General features: G+C 42.2%; 1 protein-coding gene across 1 annotated transcript in view; it reads left to right on the forward strand.

Annotated features, from left to right (window-relative positions):
- Window positions 1-24,342, forward strand: part of LOC109898865 (serine-rich coiled-coil domain-containing protein 2-like) — a 72,334-nt gene extending 47,992 nt beyond the window's left edge. Inside the window, exons 9-12 of the mRNA XM_020493924.2 lie at window positions 77-139; window positions 232-339; window positions 6,424-6,552; window positions 21,514-24,342. Coding sequence (XP_020349513.1) covers window positions 77-139; window positions 232-339; window positions 6,424-6,552; window positions 21,514-22,248 — 1,035 coding nt within the window. The 3' untranslated portion in view covers window positions 22,249-24,342. The remainder of the gene's footprint in view (window positions 1-76; window positions 140-231; window positions 340-6,423; window positions 6,553-21,513) is intronic.
- Window positions 24,343-24,783: the final 441 nt, after the last annotated feature.

Here is a 24,783-nt window from a genome sequence, read left to right on the forward strand (position 1 = left end):
AGCTAGTTCTCCTTTCTGCCCAGCATAGTACTGTTCAGAATACTGATTCTTATGTTGTGTTTTTCTGTGTTTGTAGATGGAGGACGGTGGCCCAGAGGTTGTTGAGGGCGGTGAAGAGGATAACAGCATGACCCTACAGGTAGGACCCCACCTGGAAAAACACTATTTCGGACTTTGAGCCAAAACAAGTAGCATTGTTAGACTAGAAATTAACCACTGTGCGTTTTTCAGTTGGAGGAGCTAATGAAGGAGGTGTGGAAGCTCAGGGAGGAGCTGAGGAATAAGGAGAGATCAATCGCTCAGCTCACACTACAGCAACAGCAGCTACAGCAACAGGGGGTGAGTCTCCAGGAGGGGTCAGCGAGAGGATGGCAGTCATTCTCTGCCAGTGCACGACAGCTGCTTAGTGCAACATTGGGTTATGTGGGAGTTGTGGTTTTACTTATACCATAGTCAGACACCGACATATGTGGAAATGGTAATCTCAGTTCTGTTAGCTTTTACCTGGATCCATCAGTGTTGTAACGTTCATTAGTGTTCAGGGGCTAGTGGTCTCGTTAGGCAAAAAAACAGACTGTCCACTGACGTTTATCAAATTCCCCATGTACAGCAATACCAAATATATGGAAGCCCTGAAGCCCAAGGCAAAACAAATACATTACAAATGTAGACTCATTTGAATAACTTAGTATCTCATTCAAATTACACAGTTTTCTTGTTTGAATGACTTAGTAAAAAAAAGTTATTTTGTCAAATTAGACCTCATTTCTTATGCAGCTTGTCAGTCAGTGTAATGGTTGCTGCAGCCATTCATTCGCTGATTCCACCCATTGATATTATTATTCATTGACAGTTCTTTGATAGCCTAAAGCAGGGCTGCTTTTTAATTCCAGATCATTTGAGTGGGCGAGTGTGGAGGGAGGAGCAGAGCGTAGTTCGAGAAGATTTGGAAAATGGTGATGCCTTCTCTCCCGCACCTATTTTGCTCTGGTATTGCTCAGCCACAAGCTCTGGGGCATGCTTTTCCTAGCATTTTTTGTTTCCTTTTTCACTATCACTTTTAATTAGGCCTATTTGGTTGTAATTATTTAGCCTATCCCACCCACAGTAGCCTATATCTAGTTTATATTCTACTTTCTAACATTAGGATATGTGATTTCTATTTTGAAGGACTTCAAATGTATTAATGCATGTTTCAGGTAGGCAATACATAGGCTGCTGTAAAATGTAGAAACACCATAATATAATAATAATATATTTAATGAAGCTAAAATTTAATAAATAAATCTTAAATGATAAAGGCCAGAATCAGTTTATTTTCATAAATGAAAGGGAATAAATAATCTCAAACTGCAACGGTCAAATGATTTGCACACAGAAGCAAGCGCCACCAAGCATCACATGTGCATTGAGTATGGGAAATGCGCTCTACAAATTTAATATGACACAAGGCGAGACCCAGATGCAGACTCAGGAGGCAGATGGTTAGAGTCTTACAATGTTTATTAATCCAAAAGGAGTAGGCAAGAGAATGGTTGTGGATAGGCAAAAGGTCAAAACCAGATCAGAGTCCAGGAGGTACAGAGTGGCAGACAGGCTCGTGCTCAAGGCAGGCAGAATGGTCAGGCAGGCAAGTACAGAGTCCAGAAACAGGCAAGGGTCAAAACCAGGAGGACTAGAAAAAGGAGAATAGCAAAAAGCAGGAGAATGGGAAAACCGCTGGTTGACTTGGAAACATACAAGACGAACTGGCACAGAGTGACAGGAAACACAGGGATAAATACACTGGCGAAAATAAGCGACACCTGGAGGGGGTGGAGACAATCATAGGGACAGGTGAAACAGATCAAGGCGTGACAATATTATTATTATTATTATTATTAAGACAGAACAATACACATGTGAAAACTTAATTACATAAAGGAATATTATTGTAAATCTAGCCATAATATAAACAAGTGAACGGAGAATTTAATATATACTGAACAAAAATATAAACGCAACATGTAAAGTGTTCCCATGTTCCAGGTCCCATGTTTCATGAGCTGAATTAAAAGATCCCAGAAATGTTCCATTTGCACAAAAAGCTTCTTTCTCTCAAATGTTGTGCACAAATTTGTTTACATCCCTGTTAGTGAGCATTTCTCCTTTGCCAAGATAATCCATCCACTTAACAGGTGTCAAGTGCTGTTTAATCAAGAGGCTGATTAAGCAGCATGATTATTACACAGGTGCACCTTGTGCTGGGGATAATGAAAGGCCACTCTAAAATGTGCAGTTTTGTCAGATGTCTCAAGTTTTGAGGGAGTGTGCAATTGGCATGCTGACTGCAGGAATGTCCCACAGAGCTGTTGCCTGAGAATCATGTCATAAGCTGCCTCCAACGTCATTTTGGAGAATTTGGAAGTACGTCCGCAGACCAAGTGTAACCACGCCAGCCAAGGACCTCCACATTCGGCTTCTTCACCTGCGGGGTCGTCTGAGACCAGTCACCCGGACAGCTGGACCCTTTTGTGGGGAAAAACTCATTTTGATTGGCTGCATCTCTGCCCAATCATGTGAAATCCATAAATTAAGACCTAATTTATTTATCTTAAATTGACTGATTTCCTTATATGAACTGTAACTCAGTAAAATCATAGAAATTATTGCATGTTGAGTTGATATTTTTGTTCAGTATATTTCAAAAGCATGAAATTGAAAAATATATTGAGATGAAGCCAATCCCTTGTGTGGATTCTATTTCCCGAGAATGTTATTGTGCCATTTATTTTTTGGTATTGATGAAAGAAAGCAAGTTGGTGGCCAGTACAGTGCAATAAACTTTTGTGAACTATTTACAGACAATATATACAAATTAAAACATCTAGAAGCAAATCAGCCTGAATATCAGGAAGCACAACTGCAACAGGTTTCGAGTCGACTACTCATTCATAAGCGCATCTGAAACGGTTCTTTAGAGATTGCAACCCCTCTGTCCTCTATGTTCATTCCACATGGACCTATTGACCCAGCTGTGGATACGTACTACAGAGTGATGCATAAAGACATATCCAAGTTGGAGGCCTCTATCCCCTATTTCAGGAATAACTTTACGCGCTCTGAGAAACAAGCCCTTAAATCTCCAGAATGTCACCTCTATAGTCATCTGCCCAGCGGACATGGGAGGCGCTGTTACTTTACAAGACTGCACTGTCTACGAGACTGAAGTACTCAGGCAACTGAATGATCAAATGTTCTATAAGAGACGCATTACAAACAAAACAGCTTTTGGCTGTAATCGACAGTCACAGACGGCATTCAAAATGGTGGTATTACCAAAAGAGAACACAGATTATTGGTGCGTAAAAACAGTTCCACACCAGTAATCTACAATCTAAATCTCCTAAGGGACAGGACGAATCTTCTTTGCGATATCAGACCAGGTTTGGCAGAAGGTATGAAGATCTCTACTCCGTATTGTGACACATTTGTTACCAAAGACCAATTAGACATTAGTTCAACTATTTCCCGCTAATAAAAACAACTCCACACAATGTTATTGTACATATCATCCACACACACCTCAGACATTTTTTGCCCAGTAGGTGGCTTTTGACTCCTGGTAGCTTGAAATGTTTGAAAGAGCCTTATCAGTCTGCGTCAGCCTGCACAAAATAGTAAGGTAATAATAGTTTATTAGTTGTTTTATTATTATTATTATTATTATTATTGCTACTGCTGTATGAGGCTGTACAACTGCCACAGCCACTGCAATGCAAGGATTTGCTTTGCAACCCATCCGTCAAATCCATCCTTTACTCACGGTTCTCCCTCTCAAGCACTGCTTCTAGAGGATGCATTCCAAAAGTGTGTGTGTGTGTGTGTGTGTGTGTGTGTGTGTGTGTGTGTGTGTGTGTGTGTGAGTGTGAGTGTGTGTGTGTGTAGCCATTTCATTAACTGTTCAGCAGTCTTATGTTATGGCTTGGAGGTTGTTGTCATCGGTGCTATTGAAAATCAGAGCGCTTCCTTAAGTTTCAGTATACAATTAGCATACTCTTTAAAGATGAAACAAAGTCATCTTTTTATTTAGGTGATTTAAAGTATTTGTTCCTGTTATTGTGAACTATATGATATAACAAGTTAAACCTTTCAATTGAAGACCTATCACAAACCTCTTTTTGTATTCTGGTAGGCTAATAAAAACATGTTGTTTGCAGCATGAACCAGCCTATTATCTCTGAAGTTCATGAATGTATTGGTGATGAATACTTTAGCTGTATGTTTAGGCTACTATTAAAGTACTCATATAGGCCACTTCTCTGTCAGACTGCGCAAGATATCTAGTCCGACCAGTAAGTGAGGTCGAAGCAATTCCCTTATGATATCAAGCTACATCCCAAAATTGGTTCTATTGATGTAAAATGTTTGTTTACCTCTTGTGTTGCACACATTTTATTCTAGCTCACAATCAAGGATGGCTGTGTATTCCCTCCAGCAGTAGTGAAGTGTAGACTATGTAGCCTTGTGATACTGCCCTACTGGACTCTATGTCGGTCCCTACTTATATGTAATTGATTTTTGAGAAATAACATCCCACACATGGGGGTGGCTTCATCTCAATGTATTTAAAATGTTTGTAATCAAGCTTTTACATTTGTGTTTTCCTGTCTATATAATGCTAATATTTTTTTTATTTGTAGGGTGCATTCCCCATGCTCAGTGCACATGTGAAGCTTGTTGGTGCTTGCTTGTGTGCACAAATGGTTTGACCTCTGCACTTTGGCATGATTTATTCCCCTTTATTTATGAAAAGGAGCTGATACTGCCCTTTATTATTTACATGTACATGTTTTAGCTTAATTAAATTGATTTATATTATGGTGTCTCTATTCCAAGAAAAGCAAACATTAATTTTACAGTAGTCTATGTCTTGCCTACCTGAAACATCTATAATAGATTACCTTCAAAATAGAAACGACATATCCTATTGTTAGAAAGTAGAATATAAACTAGATATAGGCTACTGTAGGTGGGGTAGGCTAAATAATTACAACCGAATAGAGGAAATGAAAAATGCTTGGGAGAGCATGCCCAGAGCTTGTGACTGAGCAATACCAGAGCGAAATTGGAGCCGGGAGAGAAGCTGACACCATTTAAAAAAATCAGCTTGAATTACGCTCTGCTCTGCACTCACTGTTTTAGGCTATCAAAGAACTAATGAATAATCACATTAATGGAATCAATGAAGGAATGGCTGTAGCAAACCATTACACGGTCTGAGAAGCTGCATAACAAATGAGAACTAATTAGACTAAATTGCTATTCTTTTACTAAGTCGTTCAAACGTGATACAAAGTCGTACAAACAAAATAATTCCAAGAGCATGTTTTTTTGTTGTTTTTGGCCTTGAGCTTCAGGGCCTCCTTACAGCAAAGTCAGGTACAGTAATAGAAAATGTCAGAGCAACATCAATGTTCCAACCTCTCCAGCTCTCCCAATTCCAATAAGAATATCCCACATAGCATCTTCTCTCCCTCACACTTCTGCCACCTCTAACACACACGCAACCAGTGTCTGGATATTTGCACATCTCTGTCTGAACTTTAAGAACTGAGAATGGGAAAAATCAAGCGAGAGAGAGATGGATAGAAAAGATTGAGAGAGGATGAACTACAGAAGGGAAGGATTCTGATTGAAACGGATAGACAATAATAAAGAATTACCAAGGACACAGAGAGAAAGATTAAGGGAGTTATGTAATGGAATATTAGATGAGAGCCAGATAAGGAGAGATAGAATAATAGAGGGACGGGGAGAGAGAGAATAACAGAGAGACAGATAGATAGAATAATATAATGAGCCAGATAAAGGGAGAAAGACATGCTGAATTCTCTGTGGGATGAGCTGCCAAAATACTTTAAGTTTTGACGTTTGAGTTTGTGTGTCTGCTTTGTCAGCAGTTGATGCAGAGCTGCAGATGTTCTGTCATTAGCAAAGGGTGGTTGGTGGGTTTTTTTGGGGGGGTTTTTCTCTGAGGAGAGAGACAGACATGTGGGTATGTTGAATTTTAATGTAGCTTAGCTCTTCATTGATTATGAGGTTGGATTGTATTGAATATTAATATTAACCTCACCTCACTCAACATTGGGGCTCCTGGAATGAATACATTGTTTAACGACAAACTGTCAATTACCAACTGATCCACTGCTATAATCCAAACTTCAAAACCAACTGGGGATGACCTACAAGCGCGTAGAGTTAATAGGGTCTACTAGTTATGTCTAGACTAGAGACTGTTTTTGTATCTTCATTAGAACCCAAAGACTCAGAAATAAGTTCCACTCATGCAGTTTTTGAATACCAACTCACCCTAGTAGATCAGTCATTCGTTATTGTTCTTTTCCTGATACAGTAGTGGTAACTCTCTCTCTTCTCCCCCAGCCTGCTCATGCTGCCCAGTCCGGGAGGGCTCACTGCCACCAGAGGACACAGTCACTCGGGGGGGACAGACGAACTCACCACGACAAAGCCACACAGACCTCTTGGAGAGGACAAGGACACAGCCAAGCGGTGAGTACACCTACAGTATATACTGTATATCTGGAGAGTGGACCTAAATCCAGTTTGTCTCCAATCTGTCCACTACTGCGTCCACTACTGTGTCAGTCATCAAGCCAGTCCATCACCTATAGTCCTCACCCTCACACTATCCCCCCATTCAACTTACTCTTTCACCTATCACTGGTACTACATTTCCCAATCCCCCCTTCATACTCCCCCCCATCACCATTTCCCTATATGGTGGAATCACTTGATGGATGGTGAGACTGACTGTGTGCTTGAGACAAGCCGTCTGCTCTCAGCCATGTACAGGTGTGGTGATTTCTTTTTTCTTCCATCCTCTGTCTGTCTCCATCTCACTTAGTCTTTACCCATTTAATTATTCAATTTCCCCATCTGATATACCCTCTCCCTTTCTGTTGCTTTCTTTTTATCCACTGTTACATTCGGTTGTGTGATGGTTTTGCTTCTAACTCTTTGTAGGGAAACACAGTCGATAATGATAACTTTGACATTGTCCAAATTGCTCTGAAAGGTTAGGAGGAATATAGTGAAGTGGTTTATGATGAGTAGAGGAAAACAGAAGAGTGTAAACAAACAGAAATCATATGACAACCGCAGGGTGTTTCTCTCTCTTTTTTTCTCTTTATTTCAGAGGGTATCAAAGTTACAGGTTTCACACTGTTTAGTTTTGCACGTTTTATGCTGTACTGCAGATTGCACTTCCCGTCCTCTCTACATCTGTCCTTTCTCTCCTCCCTCTCCCTCTCTCTCCCACTCCCTCCCTCTCTCCCCTCACAGTTCAAAGGGCTGTTGGAGCAGGTAGAAAATGTGGTTTATCTTCTCCTCTGATCTTAGTTCCCACCACTACTGTTAACGTGTGACATCCTGTGTCCTGCCTACTAGTCCCTGTATAGGGGTTTACCCAATGCATTACACTACTACTGTCCAATGACCAGGATGTTGTTTGGGCTTTTAAATGTTTAAACTGTTATGGAATTGGAGAATTTATATACACCACACTTTGATACATTTAACGTAGTCCACTGTATCTTCGGGAGATATGAAGGGTACACATGTTATTAGATATAACTCTTAAGTTCCCATGGCTTAGTTGATACACTGTTAACTAAGGTTTTGGCAATGTATGGAATGACAGATCGTCCCATCGTCCTCTCCGAACATTGCGGAGCACGGAGGGGTCAATTGGCTGGAAGAATCATAGACATTAAAACCAGTAGGTAGTGACATCATCCACATAATCTTATGGAAAACTCCCATTGGCTCATGAAGCCTGAAGTATTTGAATTTGAAGCGTGCCATATTGCTGAAAAGGGCTGAATGGCACTAACAAATTGCTACGGATCATGGTGAAAGTTTCCGTAACTAGCCGGCATGTGATTGGTCTGTGTCATCAAGTGGTCCTGTGTGTCGACAAATGTAGTAGTCAGAATGGATCACTATTTAATGAAATATCTAGATTTGTAGCAAACTTTTAAATAATTCACAGCGGGGATCGAACTTGATCATAGCTTTAGAGCCCAAAACATCCGTACATTTTTTGGGGGTTTCGCCTTTCTGGCAATCGTAATTTACATACTGTAGGCTTTCTATGGCAGACCAGGGGATTTTGCTCTGCTGGGTTGCTACAGTATGCAGTCACTAGCAGAGCTTGTGACTTCTTGCTCCAGACCGGACACTGGGTGCCTGGGAAGAACACAATATAAAGGACACATTGGTTATACCAGAACTGTGATTTGGTGCATAATGTCATTCTTCTTTTTTAAATTGTTACAAAAGCCACAATAAACAATCTCATTGATTCAATGTTCAAACAAAAGTGTTAGACCTAGTTACTTTTGAAACGATTCCAGGCTGCAGAATGATTTTCAAATCGGGGGAACTATGTTTCTCTTGTCCATAAAAATACTCCGATATACAGTAGGGCAAAAAAGTATTTAGTCAGCCACCAATTGTGCAAGTTCTCCCACATAAAAAGACTGACATTCTGCGCTGCTTTGGTACTCTCCTCTCTTTCTACAATCTAAATTGTTCTCTTGCATTATGTTAAAGATCCAGTATGTAGCTTTGTGCAATACCAGAAAAAATCCACATAGAAATGAGAGTAATATATTACATAATTAAAAGTATGTGAATACCTGCTCGTCAAACATCTCATTCCAAAATCATGGGCATTAATATGGATTTGGTCTCCCCTTTGCTGCTATAACAGCCTCCACTCTTCTGGGAAGGCTTTCCACTAGATGTTGGAACATTGCTGCAGGGACTTGCTTCCATTCAGCCACAAGAGCATTAGTGAGGTTGGGCACTGATGTTGGGTGATTTGGCCTGGCTCAAAGTCAATGTTCCAATTCATCCCATAAGTGTTTGATGGAGTAGAGGTCAGGGCTTTGTGCAGGCCAGTCAAGTTCTTCCACAACGATCTCAACAAACCATTTCTTTATGGACCTCTCTTTGTGCACGGGGGCATTGTCATGCTGAAACAGGAAAGGGCCTTCCCCAAACTGTTGCCACAAAGTTGGAAGGACAGAATCATCTAGAATGTCATTGTATGCTGTACCATTAATATGTCCATTCACTGGAATTAAGGGGCCTAGCCCGAACCATGAAAAACACCCCCAGACCATTATTCCTCCTTCACCAAACTTTCCAGTTGCCACTATGCATTGGGGTCGGTAGCGCTCTCCTGGCATCCACCAATCCCAGATTCGTCTGTCGGACTGCTAGATGGTGAAACGTGATTTATCACTCCAGAGAACGCTTTCCCACTGATCCGTTTTGTACGCGCTATACACTTAAGCACTCGGTTGTCCCGTTCTGTGAGCTTGTGTGGCCTACCACTTTGCTGCTGAGCCGTTGTTGCTCCTAGACCTTTCCACTTCACAATAACAGCACTTATAGTTGACCGGGGAAGTGCCAGCATGCATGCGCCTGGCCCCCCACATGAATCACTATTGCGCCATGGGACAAGGACATCCCACCCGGACAAACCCTCCCCTAACCCGGACAACGCTGCGTCTCCACTCAGTAGCTCCTCTCCAATCAGGAAGAGTTGGACGTGGCTCTCATCCCCTCTATTCTTATGGTAGGTGCTGGGAACTTTACACGCTGTAAGTAAACATTAAAACAAAGAAATGCGAAATATTAAGGTTAGCCACTGGGCACAGACATCAATTCAACGTCTATTACATATTGGTTCAGCGTAATTTCAATGAAATGACGTGGAAACAACGTTGATTCATTTATTTGCCATACTGAGAAATACATACCCTGTCTGTGACATACAGCCCACTTGGATCTTCTTTGAGGAAGTATGGGAGGAGCAAACTGGCTGCAGTGATCTTCAGACGTTAAATTGTGTAATAAAAAGACTGGATTAAAGTAAATATAATTAGAACGGCTGCATACTGTAAAGGCTACATGAGAAATGTCATGACAGATTTTTGGAACCGAGGTCAGAGGAGCAGACAGTCAATTACATAACTAAAGATGGTCTTGTTATGCTGCTGGAAATGTGATGGAATAAACAATGTGGGAATAAACTATCAAAGCCAGCAGATTATTATGGACTGGGTAGGCACAATGGTGTAAAAAGTTTATTAGTGTGTGAGTACTGTGAGTAGGAAAATGGAAGCCTTTACATATCCCTTCCCTGAGGAACACTTTTGAATGAGCGCTGTGCACACATCCACGTATTGCCAGGTAGTCAGGTACACTATATATACAAACGTATGTGGAGAACCCTTCAAAATAGTGGATTCGGCTTTCAGGTGTATAAAATTGAGCACACAGCCATGCAATCTCTATAGACAAACATTGGCAGTAGAATGGCCTTACTGAAGAGCTCAGTGACTTTCAATGTGGCCCCATCATAGGATGCATCCTTTCCAACAAGTCAGTTCGTTAAATGTATGCTCAGCTAGAGCTGCCATGGTAAACTGTAAGTGCTGTTATTGGGAAATGGAAAAGTCCAGGAGCAACAACGGCTCCTTCTGTCCTCGGTTGCAACACTCACTACAGAGATCCAAACTGCCTCTGGAAGCAACATGAGCACAATAACTGTTCGTCGGAAGCTTCATGAAATGGGTTTCCATGGCCAAGCAGCCGCCCACAAGCCTAAGATTGCCATGCCAAGCGTTGGCTGGAGTGGTGTTGTTACGACTTGTACTGAAGTCGATGCCTCTCCTTGTTTGGGCGGTGTTCGGCAGTCGACGTCGCCGGTCTTCTACCCATCGCCTGGTTCTCATTTCCCTCATTATGTGTTGTGTATTTAACCCTCTGTTCCCCCCCATGTCTTTGTGTGGTATTGTTTATTGTAAGTGCTTGTGCACATTTGTTTGACTGGTGCGCGTCGGTTTATTTTGCCCATACTTTGCATTTCTTATGCCATTGGTTTTACTATTAACTGCTCCGGCTATTAACAAGTTCTGCTCTCCTGTGTCTGAATTCCCTGCCACCAGATACGCACTCCTTACAGGTGTAAAGCTCACCGCCATTAGACTCTGGTGTCAAGTTCGTTGTATGGAGGAGACCAAGCCGCAGCGTGATATGCATACATTCTTCTTTTAATGAAGGAAGAACACTGAACAAACTAACAAAATAACAAACCGTGAAGCTATATAAACGAGTGCTGACAGGCAACTACACATAGACAAGAACCCACCAATACCCAAGGGAAAATGGCAACCTAAATATGATCCCCAATCAGAGACAATGATAAACAGCTGCCTCTGATTGGGAACCAATTCAGGCCACCATAAACCTACATATGCCTAGACTTACAAACACCCTTAGACATACAAAAACCTTAGACAAGACAAAACAAGCATACCGACCCTCGTCACACCCTGACCTAACCAAAATAATAAAGAAAACAGAGATAACTAAGGTCAGGGCTTGACATCTGGATCAGTGGAATCACGTTCTCACACTATACCATCTGTCAGTCTGACAGACGAATCTGGGATTGGCCAATGCCAGGAGAATGCTACCTGCACAAATGCATAGTGCCAACTGTAAAGTTTGGTGGAGGAGGAATAATGTTCTGGGGCTGTTTTTTATGGTTCGGCCATCTTAACGCTACAGGGACATCTTAACGCTACAGCATGCAATGACATTCTAGATGATTCTGTGCTTCCAACTTTGTGGCAACAGTTTGGGAAATGCCCTTTCCTGTTTCAGCATGACAATGCCCCCATGCACAAACGAGGTCCATACAGATATGGTTTGTCTAGATCGATGTGGAAGAACTTGACAGGCCTCCACTGTGCCCTGACCTCACTGTGCTGTGCTGTTGTGCGCTGCCAGACTCCGGCGGTGCAGTCGAGTTCCAATATGCTAAATGACAATGACTAGTCAAATATCGACGATAGCTGTCAAACATCGTCGATAGATGATGCAATGGTAAAATCGCCCAACCCTACTGTTAACTCAATGCAGTGATTAGAGTGACATGGAGAGAGACAGAGTATGTTTGTGCGTGCATGGAGGTGCAGGATAGATAGAGTACAGAGGCAAGGAGAAGATGCCTCTGAACAAAGGGCTTAGTAAACAGGGGAATGCCGAATGGCCTCATTAAAACAAACAAGCAAACAAGTGCTGGCAGGAAGACTAATCGAATGCAAAACCTTATGTTTCATCAGACCAAGACAAGAGGCTAATTACTGCTACACCCCCCCCTCTGTCTACCCCTCTCTCTCCTCCTCCAACTTTCTCTCTTTTATTTTTTTCTATCTCTCTCCCTTCCCCTTTCTTTCTTTCTTTCTTTCTGTCATTATCTAAGCTGTAAGCAGACACAATGCTCTTGTCATTCTGTCAGCAGGAGGTTGGTTTGTAGAGGGAGAGGGAGCGAGAGAGAGAAAGAGGCAATGACAGAACAGCTTGTGTCCAGCATTCTAATCTTGAATGATGGGTGGTTTTCACAGAGAGGCCCTGACATTAGTCCCCCATACCGCCTCTCTCTCCCACCCCCAGAGATTCCACACTCACTGCCCTGCCCACAGCTACCACCAAAACTCTGCTTTGAAAATCAACTTCATAATATCAGACAGGTGCAAATGTAATTGTGAGAACTACCGAAGTAAAAAGTAATGTACAGACCTTGGTTGTATGTCTTGTTATTTTTCTCAATCTAGCTGAAAGTCTTTCTTGTAGTGAATGATTAGTGGAGTTAAGTAAGATTTATCAAGCCAGCCATGACATCCTTCAGGACACTGCTAGCAGAGCTGCTAATGCCTTGACAATTTATAATGAGCAATGACAACATGCTCCTCAAATAAGGACTCACACCAGCTTGTAAGATGAAAGGGGAAGCTAACGCTTTACTAGCATAACGGCTTATGCTTTACTAACACTTAATTATGAGAAAATCAACAACAATATGCACAGTTTCTGAATGCTTCACACTGACATGTTAAGCATGCTAATGACATCATGATGAAAGTCAAATCCGTCTAATAACTCCGGTAGAGTTCAAGCTAGTTTATAGAGTTAGCCTACGTGTGTGTTTGAAACTTTCCAGACAAACACCATTATGATTATTGCTAGTTCTTTGCTCGTACTTCCTAATGAAAGAGAATCCCATACTCCTTACATAAAGGGTTCCTCCTAGACCTATCAGAACTGGGAAGTAGCTACGTATTCACACCAGAATGTAAGATGAAGACAGGAAAGCTTGCCCTGAGCTGAGACAGCCCAATGAAAATTCCAGCCACTGTCAGTGCTAGGCTCTCTTTCCCAATTCAAACCTTCCTTTCTGCAAATTAAGCCGTGGCAGGTGGCTGCACAGAAGGGTCCTGCTGTAATTGTGTAGTACAGAAAAAACAGGGAGGAAGTCGATCAGAAACCTCATTTGTCCTCCACTTCCCTCACTGCGGTTGTCTCTGAAATTGCTCGGGCATCCCAGAGAGTCCAGTCTCTCTCACTCTGTGCCTATGCGTCCTTCTCGGTTTGAGGAGATGTGGCCAATTTAAGAGCAGCACCAAACAGTCATGAGAAGGAGATTACCTGTTGACAGTCCAGAAGATCCTCCACTATTCTTCTACACAGGATGATTTTATCTTTATGCACAGTTTGGGTTTGTTCAGGTGGGATTGAGCCGGTTATTGAGGACAGGCATTCACCCTCACACACAGACAAACAGTCGGTCTGATTCTACAGTGTTAAATGTAATAGACTGTGGGAAAGAGAGTGAGTGAGAGAGACAGAGATGGAAAAGAAAGGAATGAGATATTGGAGGGAGGTTCACATAAGAACCTCATGCATTTTCATTTGTATGCCTTTCAAAAAGGGAATATGTTTGCATTAATATCCTAGAGCAAGGAAATAGAGAGGGAAAGGTAAGCATGGTAACAGTGTGTGATTTTCTGGGACTGTGTGTGTGTGTGGGGGGGGGGGGGTCTTTGTTTGTATGACAGTATGTGTTCCTGTTTATGTGCTGTTTGTGTACTGTATGTGTGCGGTATGGTGACTCTATACTCTCACATGTATAGGACCTATCTCTATATGCATGTACAGTAACAGTCCACAGTTTGGATACACCTACTAAGGGTTTTTCTTTGTTTATTCTATTTTGTACATTGTAGAGTAATAGTGAAGACATCAAAACTATGAAATAACACATGGAATCATGTAGTAACCAAAAAAAGTGTTAAACATATCAAAATGTATTTTATATTTGAGATTCTTCAAAGTAGCCACCCTTTGCCTTGATGACAGCTTTGCATACTTTAGGAAGTCTCTCAACCTGCCTCATGAGGAATGCTTTTCCAACAGTCTTGAAGTTATTACCACATATGCTGAGCACTTGTTGGCTGCTTTTCTTTCACTCTGCTGTTCAACTCATCCCAAACCATCTCAAGTGGGTTGAGGTCAGGTGATTGTGGAGGCCAGGTCATCTGATGCAGCACTCCATCACTCTCCTTCTTGGTCAAATAGCCCTTAGACAGCCTGGAGGTGTGTTGGGTCATTGTCCTGTTGAAAATCAAATGATAGTCCCACTAAGCGCAAACCAGATGGGATGGTGTATCGCTGCAGAATGCTGTGGTAGCCATGTTGGTTAAGTGTGCCTTGAATTATAAATAAATCACTAACAGTGTCACCAGCAAAGCTCCCCCACAACATCACGCCTCCTCCTCCTCCATGCTTCATGGTGGGAACTACACATGTGGAGATCATTCATTCACCTACCCTGTGTCTCACAAAGACACGGTGATTGGAACCAAAAATCTCAAATTTCCACCGGTCTAATGTCCATTGCTCATGTTTCTTGACCTAAGCAAGTCTCTTCTTTTTATTGGTGTCCTTTAGTAGTGGTTTCTTTGCAGCAATTCAACCATGAGGGCCTGATTCATGCAGTTTCCTCTGAACAGATAAGATGACTCTTGAACTCAGTGAAGCATTTATTTGGGCTGCAATTTCTGAGACTGGTAACTCTAATAAAATGATCCTCTGCAGCAGAGGTAACTCTGGGTCTTCCTTTCCTGTGGCGTGAGAGCCAGTTTCATATTAGCGCTTGATCATTTTTGCGACTGCACTTGAAGAAACTTTAAAAGTTCTTAAAATGTTCCACCATGACTCACCTTCATGTCTTAAAGTAATGATGGACTGTCACTTCTCTTTGCCTATTTGTACTTTTCTTCCAATAAATAGGCCTATTTGCAGCCTATACCACCCCTACCATCACAACACAACTGATTGGCTCAAATTAATTAAGAAAGAAAGAAACTCCACAAATTAACTTCACTTTTAACTGTTAATTGAAATGCATTCCTCATGAAGCTGGTTGCGAGAATGCCAATAGTGTACAAAGCTGTCATCAAGGCAAAGGGTGGCTAATTTGAATAATCTCAAGTATATTTTGATTTGTTTAACACTTTTTTGGTTACTATATGTTTCCATATGTGTTATTTCATAGTTTTGATGTCTTCACTATTATCTTACAATGTAAAAAAATAGTAAAAAGAAAAGAAAAACCCTGGAATGAGTAGGTGTTTCCAAACCTTTGACTGGTACTATACGTCATACCTCCTTTGTCTCTTCTCTGTGCAGGGTTTGCTGCCCACCCCCTTCTTCTCCCCCGGGCAGGGTCTGCCCCGCACCAGCATGCCCCAGCGCAGACAGAGTGAGTCACTAACCCCCCCCCCCCATTTCCTTGTCTGCTTCCATTATCCCCTGTCTCTGCCCCCCTTCTCTCCATCATTACTCCCTTCCTCTATGTGATCTACCCATTGCTTTCATCAGTGAAGTGGATGAGTGATGTTCAGTTCATTCACCTGAACAAAGTGTGTGTAGGGAAATCAGTAGGTAGCATGGTTGAGTAAGCAAAAGCAGTGGGTAGTTTTTGTAAATTGACTTGGATCGTTATCTGACACATCTCAGCGTAAAGTAACAAGCCTAGCTAATTACTTGGATGAGTTGATGACACCCAAATCAAGACCTCGTCTTTTATCTACAGTACAATTACTACATGGTAATAGTGAACAATTGGTTGTTTATCATTTACTCTAGGAATTCCTGAGACATTTTCATTTAAAATGAAGCAGACTAGCAATCACAGTGCAAATATTGCCATTCTGTCCTACCAAACCCCACTATTATGAATACGTTGTGTTCTACTGATGAACTGAGGGTGACAGAGAGTGATAAAAAGAATGATAAATAAAGAGAGAAATTACATTATTTTGATGTTTCCCTACAGGGCTCTGGCTGGGCATCATCCAAAGCATAACAGTCGGGAATGGGGGCGCATTTCCACAACCACGGCAGTCTATTGGCTGTGTTTAATTAGATTTGACAATAATAATGGGCAACCCCGCTGTCAATCAAAGGGGTGCATTTGTCGGGTTTGGCATCATTGACACTTCAAGGTGCTAATTCAACGAGAGAGAGAGAGAGAGAGAGAGAGAGAGAGAGAGAGAGAGAGAGAGAGAGAGAGAGAGAGAGAGAGAGAGAGAGAGAGAGAGAGAGAGAGAGAGAGAGAGAGAGAGAGAGAGAGAGAGAGAGAGAGAGAGAGAGAGAGAGAGAGAGAGAGAGAGAGAGAGAGAGAGAGAGAGAGAGAGAGAGAGAGAGACTGAGTCTACGCCTTCACTATGGTGAATCACTAAAACAATACAGAAATACACTACGGAAAAAGAAGGAACAGCATGTCAGAAATCAGCTCAATGCAATTGAAGAATCCATAGACTAACCACTTCTGGGAAAATTGGAAAACACTAAACAAACAACAACACGAAGAATTATCTATCCAAAATGGAGATGTATGGGTAAACCACTTCTCCAATCTTTTTGGCTCTATAACAAAGAATAAAGAGCAAAAACATATACATGATCAAATACAGATCTTAGAATCAACTATTAAAGACTACCAGAACCCACTGGATTCTCCAATTACATTGAAAGAGTTACAAGACAAAATAAAAACCCTCCAACCCAAAAAGGCCTGTGGTGTTGATGGTATCCTCAATGAAATGATCAAATATACAGACAACAAATTCCAATTGGCTATACTAAAACTCTTTAACATCATACTTAGCTCTGGCATCTTCCCCAATATTTGGAACCAAGGACTGATCACCCCAATCCACAAAAGTGGAGACAAATTTGACCCCAATAACTACCGTGGAATATGTGTCAACAGTAACCTTGGGAAAATCATATGCATTATTATTAACAGCAGACTCGTACATTTCCTCAATGAAAACAATGTACTGAGCAAATGTCAATTTGTTTTTTTACCAAATTACCATACAACAGACCATGTATTCACCCTGCACACCCTAATTGACAATCAAACAAACCAAAACAAAGGCAAAGTCTTCTCATGCTTTGTTGATTTCAAAAAAGCCTTCGACTCAATCTGGCATGAGGGTCTGCTATACAAACTGATGGAAAGTGGTGTTGGGGGTAAAACATACGACATTATAAAATCCATGTACACAAACAACAAGTGTGCGGTTAAAATTGGCAAAAAACACACACATTTCTTCACACAGGGTCGTGGGGTTAGACAGGGATGCAGCTTAAGCCCCACCCTCTTCAACATATATATCAACGAATTGGCGAGGGCACTAGAAAAGTCTGCAGCACCCGGCCTCCCCCTGCTAGAATCCGAAGTCAAATGTCTGCTGTTTGCTGATGATCTGGTGCTTCTGTCACCAACCAAGGAGGGCCTACAGCAGCACCTAGATCTTATGCACAGATTCTGTCAGACCTGGGCCCTGACAGTAAATCTCAGTAAGACCAAAATAATGGTGTTCCAAAAAAGGTCCAGTCACCAGGACCACAAATACAAATTCCATCTAGACACTGTTGCCCTAGAGCACACAAAAAACTATACATACCTTGGCCTAAACATCAGCACCACAGGTAACTTCCACAAAGCTGTGAACGATCTGAGAGACAAGGCAAGAAGGGCATTCTATGCCATCAAAAGAAACATAAATTTCAACATACCAATTAGGATCTGGCTAAAAATACTTGAATCAGTCATAGAGCCCATTGCCCTTTATGGTTGTGAGGTCTGGGGTCCGCTCACCAACCAAGACTTCACAAAATGGGACAAACACCAAATTGAGACTCTGCACGCAGAATTCTGCAAAAATATCCTCCGTGTACAACGTAGAACACCAAATAATGCATGCAGAGCAGAATTAGGCCGATACCCACTAATTATCAAAATCCAGAAAAGAGCTGTTAAATTCTACAACCACCTAAAAGGAAGCGATTCACAAACCTTCCATAACAAAGCCATCACCTACAGAGAGATGAACCTGGAGAAGAGTCCCCTAAGAGAGAGAGAAAAATATATATTATGCATGCAGTCATTAAAACATTGTGGAATTCAGGAGAGATAAAAAAAGGAAAGGGCAGAGTCAAAAGAGAAGTGAAGTGACTCATGTTTCTCAATGGAGTAATGTTGTTGTGGAGCTCCTGTTGTCAACGCTAGATGTAAACAACTCGGTTGGGGTTTCTTGCTTGTACAATATTGGATTTTAGAGAGGAGAAGTGTGGGCAGGAGTTAGGATGTCATGAATACAGTAGATGCACTGGATAGCCAAATGCCCTGGCTTCTGAGCTTGCACTGGATTGAGCTTGTTTGCAAACTATTTAACCCTTGAATTCCGGTGTGATGTGTGTCTGTCCTTTTCCGTGCCTGATTGGGAGACTGAGTCAGTATGATGGAGTGGTCAAAGTACTTGTTTGTAAAAATGTGGATGCCATTGAAGATGTCATCACTCATTGATGCAATTGCTCCTTTTCAGCTACCCAACTCTACCAAACTCTGTTAACCCTGTTTTAACAGTGTCTGTGCATGCGTGTTTGCATGCATGGAAGCGTGCGTCCTAGATGTGTGCGTGCATGTCTTTACTGTGCATACATGTAAATGTGTGTGTGTGTGTCTCTCTTCCTCTGTCAGTCTGCTTTTTGCTACTGTGCCTTATCTCCTATCTCTCTCATCCCATCTACAGAGTGATTTCAGTGCAAATTTGATTTGAATTGCATAATGTTGCATTTGTATTAGGATATTCATTTAATATTTGTGGATTCGTAATGTACAAATTTAATCATTGATTTCATAAATTGAAGAGCGTAAAGTAAACTCACTCCGTAGCTAGCTTGATATTTTTAGATAGCTCAAACGGTTAGTACATTGACAAGGAGGGTGGTCATGTGTGTTTGTGAGGCAGAGGTCCTGAGTTCGATAAGAGTCTTAGCTCTTTTTCATAACTGCTTATAGCCTAAATTGTGTTGAGTCCCCCAAAAAATTTAAATTCAACATGCCACATTGGCTTCAGAAACCACCAGAAGCTTCTGTTTTCCACAGAACACATTTGATTCTATCTGTTCTCTACCATTCCCGTCTGGCAAAGTACCAGGATGTTGTCTCAGGTTTTGAATCTGAATTTGAAAACTGAATCTGAATGCATCTGAAAAGTTGAATATATAGTATAATGACTTGCTAGGCGTGGCTGATAGAAAGGCATCGAGGAGAAACAGACAGAATTCCAATACACAGGGGCACAGCATAAACCAGGGTAGGCTGGCATATGTATTCAAAATAAATGTTCACAAAGCTGGTTCTCAAACATTAACTGAACCTAGAGTTAGCCTTAACTTCAAATAAAACGAGCTGGGCTGCTACCCAGCTTACCAACTTCACTTGTAGTCCGGTCACTTCTTCTTGCGGAAAACCCAATGACCAGGACTTTAAACAAATGTCTGTAGGGCTCAGCCTCCGGCATCCACCAAGGGTTCCCCTGTGCTGCACTGAAACAGCCCCTGAAAATGTGCAGTCTAACGAGGCAGAGTGGCCTCAGGTCTGGGCGTAGCCCTGCAGCCTACAATGCTGGTTGTGTGGCTTGACTGACACTCTAAACAGTGGCTTTCCCCGGCCACATCACAGAGGGCGCCACAATAGTTTGTTAACTTGACAATTAATGCAAAAATTATCAAAGACAGCCTCCCGGGTGATGCAGTGGTCTAAGGCACCAGAGACTCTGGGTTTGAGCCCAGGCTCTGTCGCAGCCGGCCGCGACCGGGAGGCCCATGGTGCGGCGCACAGTTGGCCTAGCGTCGTCCGGGTAAGGGACGGTTGGCCGACAGGGATATCCTTGTCTCATCGCGCACTAGCGACTCCTGTGGTGGGCCGGGCGCAGTGCACGCTGACCAAGTCGCTAGGTGTACGGTGTTTCCACCGACACATTGGTGCGGCTGGCTTCTGGGTTGGATGCGTGCTGTGTTAAGAAGCAGTGTGGCTTGATTGGGTTGTATTTTGGAGGAGGCATGGCTCTCGACCTTCGCCTCTCCCGAGTCCGTGCGGGAGTTGTAGCGATGAGACAAGACAGTAACGACTAACAATTGGATACCACAAAATTGGGGAGAAAAAAATAACAAATAATGAAATACTCCAGTTACCCAAGTCATAGACTGTTCTCTCTGCTTCTGCATGGCAAGCGGTACTGGAGTGTCAAGTTTAGGTCCAAAAGGCTCCATAACAACTTCTATCCCCAAGCCATAAGACTGCTGAACAATTAATGGCCACCTGGACTATTTGCATTGACCCCCCCACTCCTTTGTTTTTACACTGCTGCTACTCGCCGTTTATATGATATCTACCATATTGAAACTGAATATATAATTATTGAATTTGAATATTCAATTAAATTGAAATATAATTTTTAAACTGAATGCAATATTCATTTAATTTCAAATCATGAAAGACAAGTTACATTTATGAATTCAATGATTCAATTGTGCATTACAAATACAAAAATATTACTTTCAAATTCAATATCCTAATAAAAATTCTAAATGATTGAATTCAATTACAATTTGTGTTGGTACTGAAATTACTCCATACCATCTCTCTCTGCATCACTGCCAAAGCTTGGTACAGTAAGCGTTTCCCATCTCTCTAACCTCTACCCATCACCCTGGGCCCTGCACACTGGCATGGCATGACATGGCACGATGAAAGCATGCCAGTGTTGATGTGCATCTGCATGCTGTGGGTTGATTTTGGAGTCTACCTAGTGTTCCTGCCAGACCTGCGATAACTATAGTTTTTAAATATGCTTTGTGGAAAGTAACTATTTTATGGGGGGAACAAATAATTACTTTGGAGGTGACTATTTTAATTAAAGTCCCCAAAAATGGCTACTTTTGAAAACTATTTGAATACAGATCTCAGAAAGTGAATACTTAAAAAAAATATTGGATTGAATGACTTTAACTAATGGTGGGTTGTGTCTGCAACAGAAACTATTGGATTAGCCTCCTTCAACTAAAGGCAGGGCTGTATCAGGAACTACATAAAGAGATTGAATAGAGTAAAAATGTATATTCTATTCTATCTGACAGAAGTTCATATGTGATGTACACAATATATTTATATTTCAACATTCTCAGTGAATTGATGGTAATGTGTTTATTTTTGTTTTTCATCCATAGCCACAAATACAGCCTTCCAGCCCCAGCCACCACGAGCACCTCACCCAAGAAAGACTAGTAAAAACAGCCCACACCGAGGGCCACAGTGACCCCCAGAGAGGGAGGAGGACCAGGGAAGATGGATCCCACTGCACAGACTCTGACCCACCCACTGGAAGTCCGGCCATGGGTGTGGACACTCCACCAGTGCCTGACCCAGATGAATTGAGTGTGCTGCTTAGCACCCAGCTCAACAAACATATCAGAGAGTGGCCTGGAACCACCCCCAGTCCCACCCAGGGGCTTGCTGCAGCCAGCAGCCCAACCCCAGGAGCTCTGTCCAGGCCAGAGGGAGGGCAGCGAGCCTCTCCATTGGGGCCACAGGGCCCTGGCTGCCCTCGCATCCTGCAGCCGCCACGCCTCCACAAGCGTGTGTCCATCCCGGCTTTGCCTCAGGGGGGCACTAATGTCTCTCTTCTTCGATCTGAGTCTTCAGCGCTGCTGGCCAACCACAGGACCAAGCAGCTGCCGCCTCCCTCCAGGGGCCTGCCCTGCTTCAATTCTGGTCCCCAGGCGGTGAGCCTGTCTCTGGACCACGGGGTGCTCGCTAAGCCCCGCGCTCTGGGGGTCAGGAGGGACCTTGGGAGAACAAGCCCTCCTAGCCCTAATCTGGAAATGCCAGACCTGGGACTGATCAGAGCCAGAGTCCTGGTTCCCCCCAGCCTCTCACGCATCCCAATGCCAAAGATCCACTGAAGTGTTCACACATCAAACATGACGTGTTATATACTGTATAACATCCCTCCTCTTCCACCTCCTCACGGTTCCTGCTCACCATGTGTGTGTCCATATGTGCGCGTGCCCACAGCTCCTTATGGACATTCAGGAACTGCCCTTAACTACTGTTTGAACTTCTGCTGAACTGAACAGAATATGTAGCATATTCCTGTCTTAAAATTTACAAAGTGCAAAGGTACAGTGCACATCTATTCAAAATGGCACCTACAGGTTATGACTGAGATACACTGAAGGACTGTTTTATCCTTTATAAAATGTCCAGTCACTTGCTAAACAGCCTTTTATTGCACATTGTCTTATGCAGAAAAAGAATGACTAACATTTATAGTTTCTCTTTGCTAATCTCTCACATGTACTGTACATGTTTTTTTTTAAAGAATGTTCCACTCAACTCTACTCAAACTCACATGGGTCCTTCCATTGAAACAGCAGCACATGGTTTGACTACAGGCTTACATGACCTCAGAAATGTTCAATTCCTCCCAGAGCATAAAAAATGACTGAAAGAAAAAAAGCAGATTGTGGAAAGAAATAAGGAGTGGACTTTTCTGCTTAAACAGGGAATGGGTTTAAAGAACAATCGTTCACTAGAAAGTTTAAAGTATTTCCTCTAGAGCATGTCCTTCCACTAAACTCCCTGGTGTACCTCTTTCAGACCAAGTGACAAGTACCACTAATCTCCCTGATGTACCTCTTTCAGACCAAGTGACAAGTACCACTAATCTCCCTGATGTACCTCTTTCAGACCAAGTGACAGGTACTACTAAACTCCCTGATGTACCTATTTCAGACCAAGTGACAAGTACCACTAATCTCCCTGATGTACCTCTTTCAGACCAAGTGACAGGTACTACTAAACTCCCTGATGTACCTATTTCAGACCAAGTGACAAGTACCACTAATCTCCCTGATGTACCTCTTTCAGACCAAGTGACAAGTACCACTAATCTCCCTGATGTACCTCTTTCAGAACAAGTGACAGGCACCACTAAACTCCCTGGTGTACCTCTTTCAGACCAAGTGACAAGTACCACTAAACTCCCTGATGTACCTCTTTCAGACCAAGTGACAGGTACTACTAAACTCCCTGATGTACCTCTTTCAGACCAAGTGACAGGCACTACTAAACTCCCTGATGTACCTCTTTCAGACCAAGTGACAGGTACCACTAAACTCCCTGATGTACCTCTTTCAGACCAAGTGACAGGCACCACTAAACTCACAGTGAACTCCTGAACACTGATTAACATAGGTTTACCATATAGTATCTACTAGATAGTTTTGGTTCGGTAGGTGACTGATTAAGACAACATTGTTGAACATCACAGGTTTTAGTGTGTTTTGAGTCATCAGGGCTAAGTTAAGTTTGAGGATTTGAGGAGTTTGAGGGTTGTGTTTATCTCCTCTTCGGAACAATGGTTAATGTTTGAATGCCTCTAGAAATGGAGAGTGTGTTAAATGGTTTCTGACAGAGACTATGGCAGCTTCCATGCATGGGGGCTATGGCTGTAGGTTTATGACTGTGTCACTCTCTGTTTTACAATACCCAATAATACATACTACACATGCACACATGAAAAAAAAGCATACACACAATTCTGGAGTGTCCCCAGGGACATTGATCCACCTGTCCCCTACGGAAAAACAAGATGGCTGCCTGTGTGTGTGTGTGTGTGTGTGTGTGTGTGTGTGTGTGTGTGTGTGTGTGTGTGTGTGTGTGTGTGTGTGTGTGTGTGTGTGTGTGTGTGTGTGTGTGTGTTTGTGTGACCAGGTTTCCATCCAAACTGTTTATGCAAGTAAAGTAAATGTCAGATAAAACATTTCATGACAGGAATGATGAAAACTTTCCAAATGTCGACAAAACTAAATACGCAAAATGGGATTATTTTGGGTCAGTAAAATTAATTATGTGAGAAATGTCTGTTGACACACTTTATGCCAAAATATGCACTGTTGGAAGTCAGAAGTTTACATACACCTTAGCCAAATACATTTAAACTCTGTTTTTCACAGTTCCTGACATATAATCATTGTAAAAATTCCCTGTCTTAGGTCAGTTAGGATCACCACTTTATTTGAGGAATGTGAAATGTCAGAAAAATAGCAGAGAGAATTATTTATTTGAGCTTTTATTTCCTTCATCACATTCCCAGTGGGTCAGAAGTTTACATACACTCAATTAGTATTTGGTACCATTGCCTTTAAATTGTTTAACTTGGGTCAAATGTTCCGGGTAGCCTTCCACAAGCTTCCCACAATAAGTTGGGTGAATTTTGGCCCATTCTTCCTGACAGAGCTGGTGTAACTGAGTCAGGTTTGTAGGCCTCTTTGCTCACACACACATTTTCAGTTTTGCCCAGAATTGTTCTATGGGACTGAGGTCAGGGCTTTGTGATGGCCACTCCAATACCTTGACTTTGTCCATTTGGAAGACCCATTTGCGACCAAGCTTTAACTTCCTGACTGATGTCTTGAGAAGTTGCTTCAATATAT

Source organism: Oncorhynchus kisutch, linkage group LG11 (assembly GCF_002021735.2).
Source record: "Oncorhynchus kisutch isolate 150728-3 linkage group LG11, Okis_V2, whole genome shotgun sequence".
NCBI classification, from domain to species: Eukaryota; Metazoa; Chordata; class Actinopteri; order Salmoniformes; family Salmonidae; genus Oncorhynchus; species Oncorhynchus kisutch.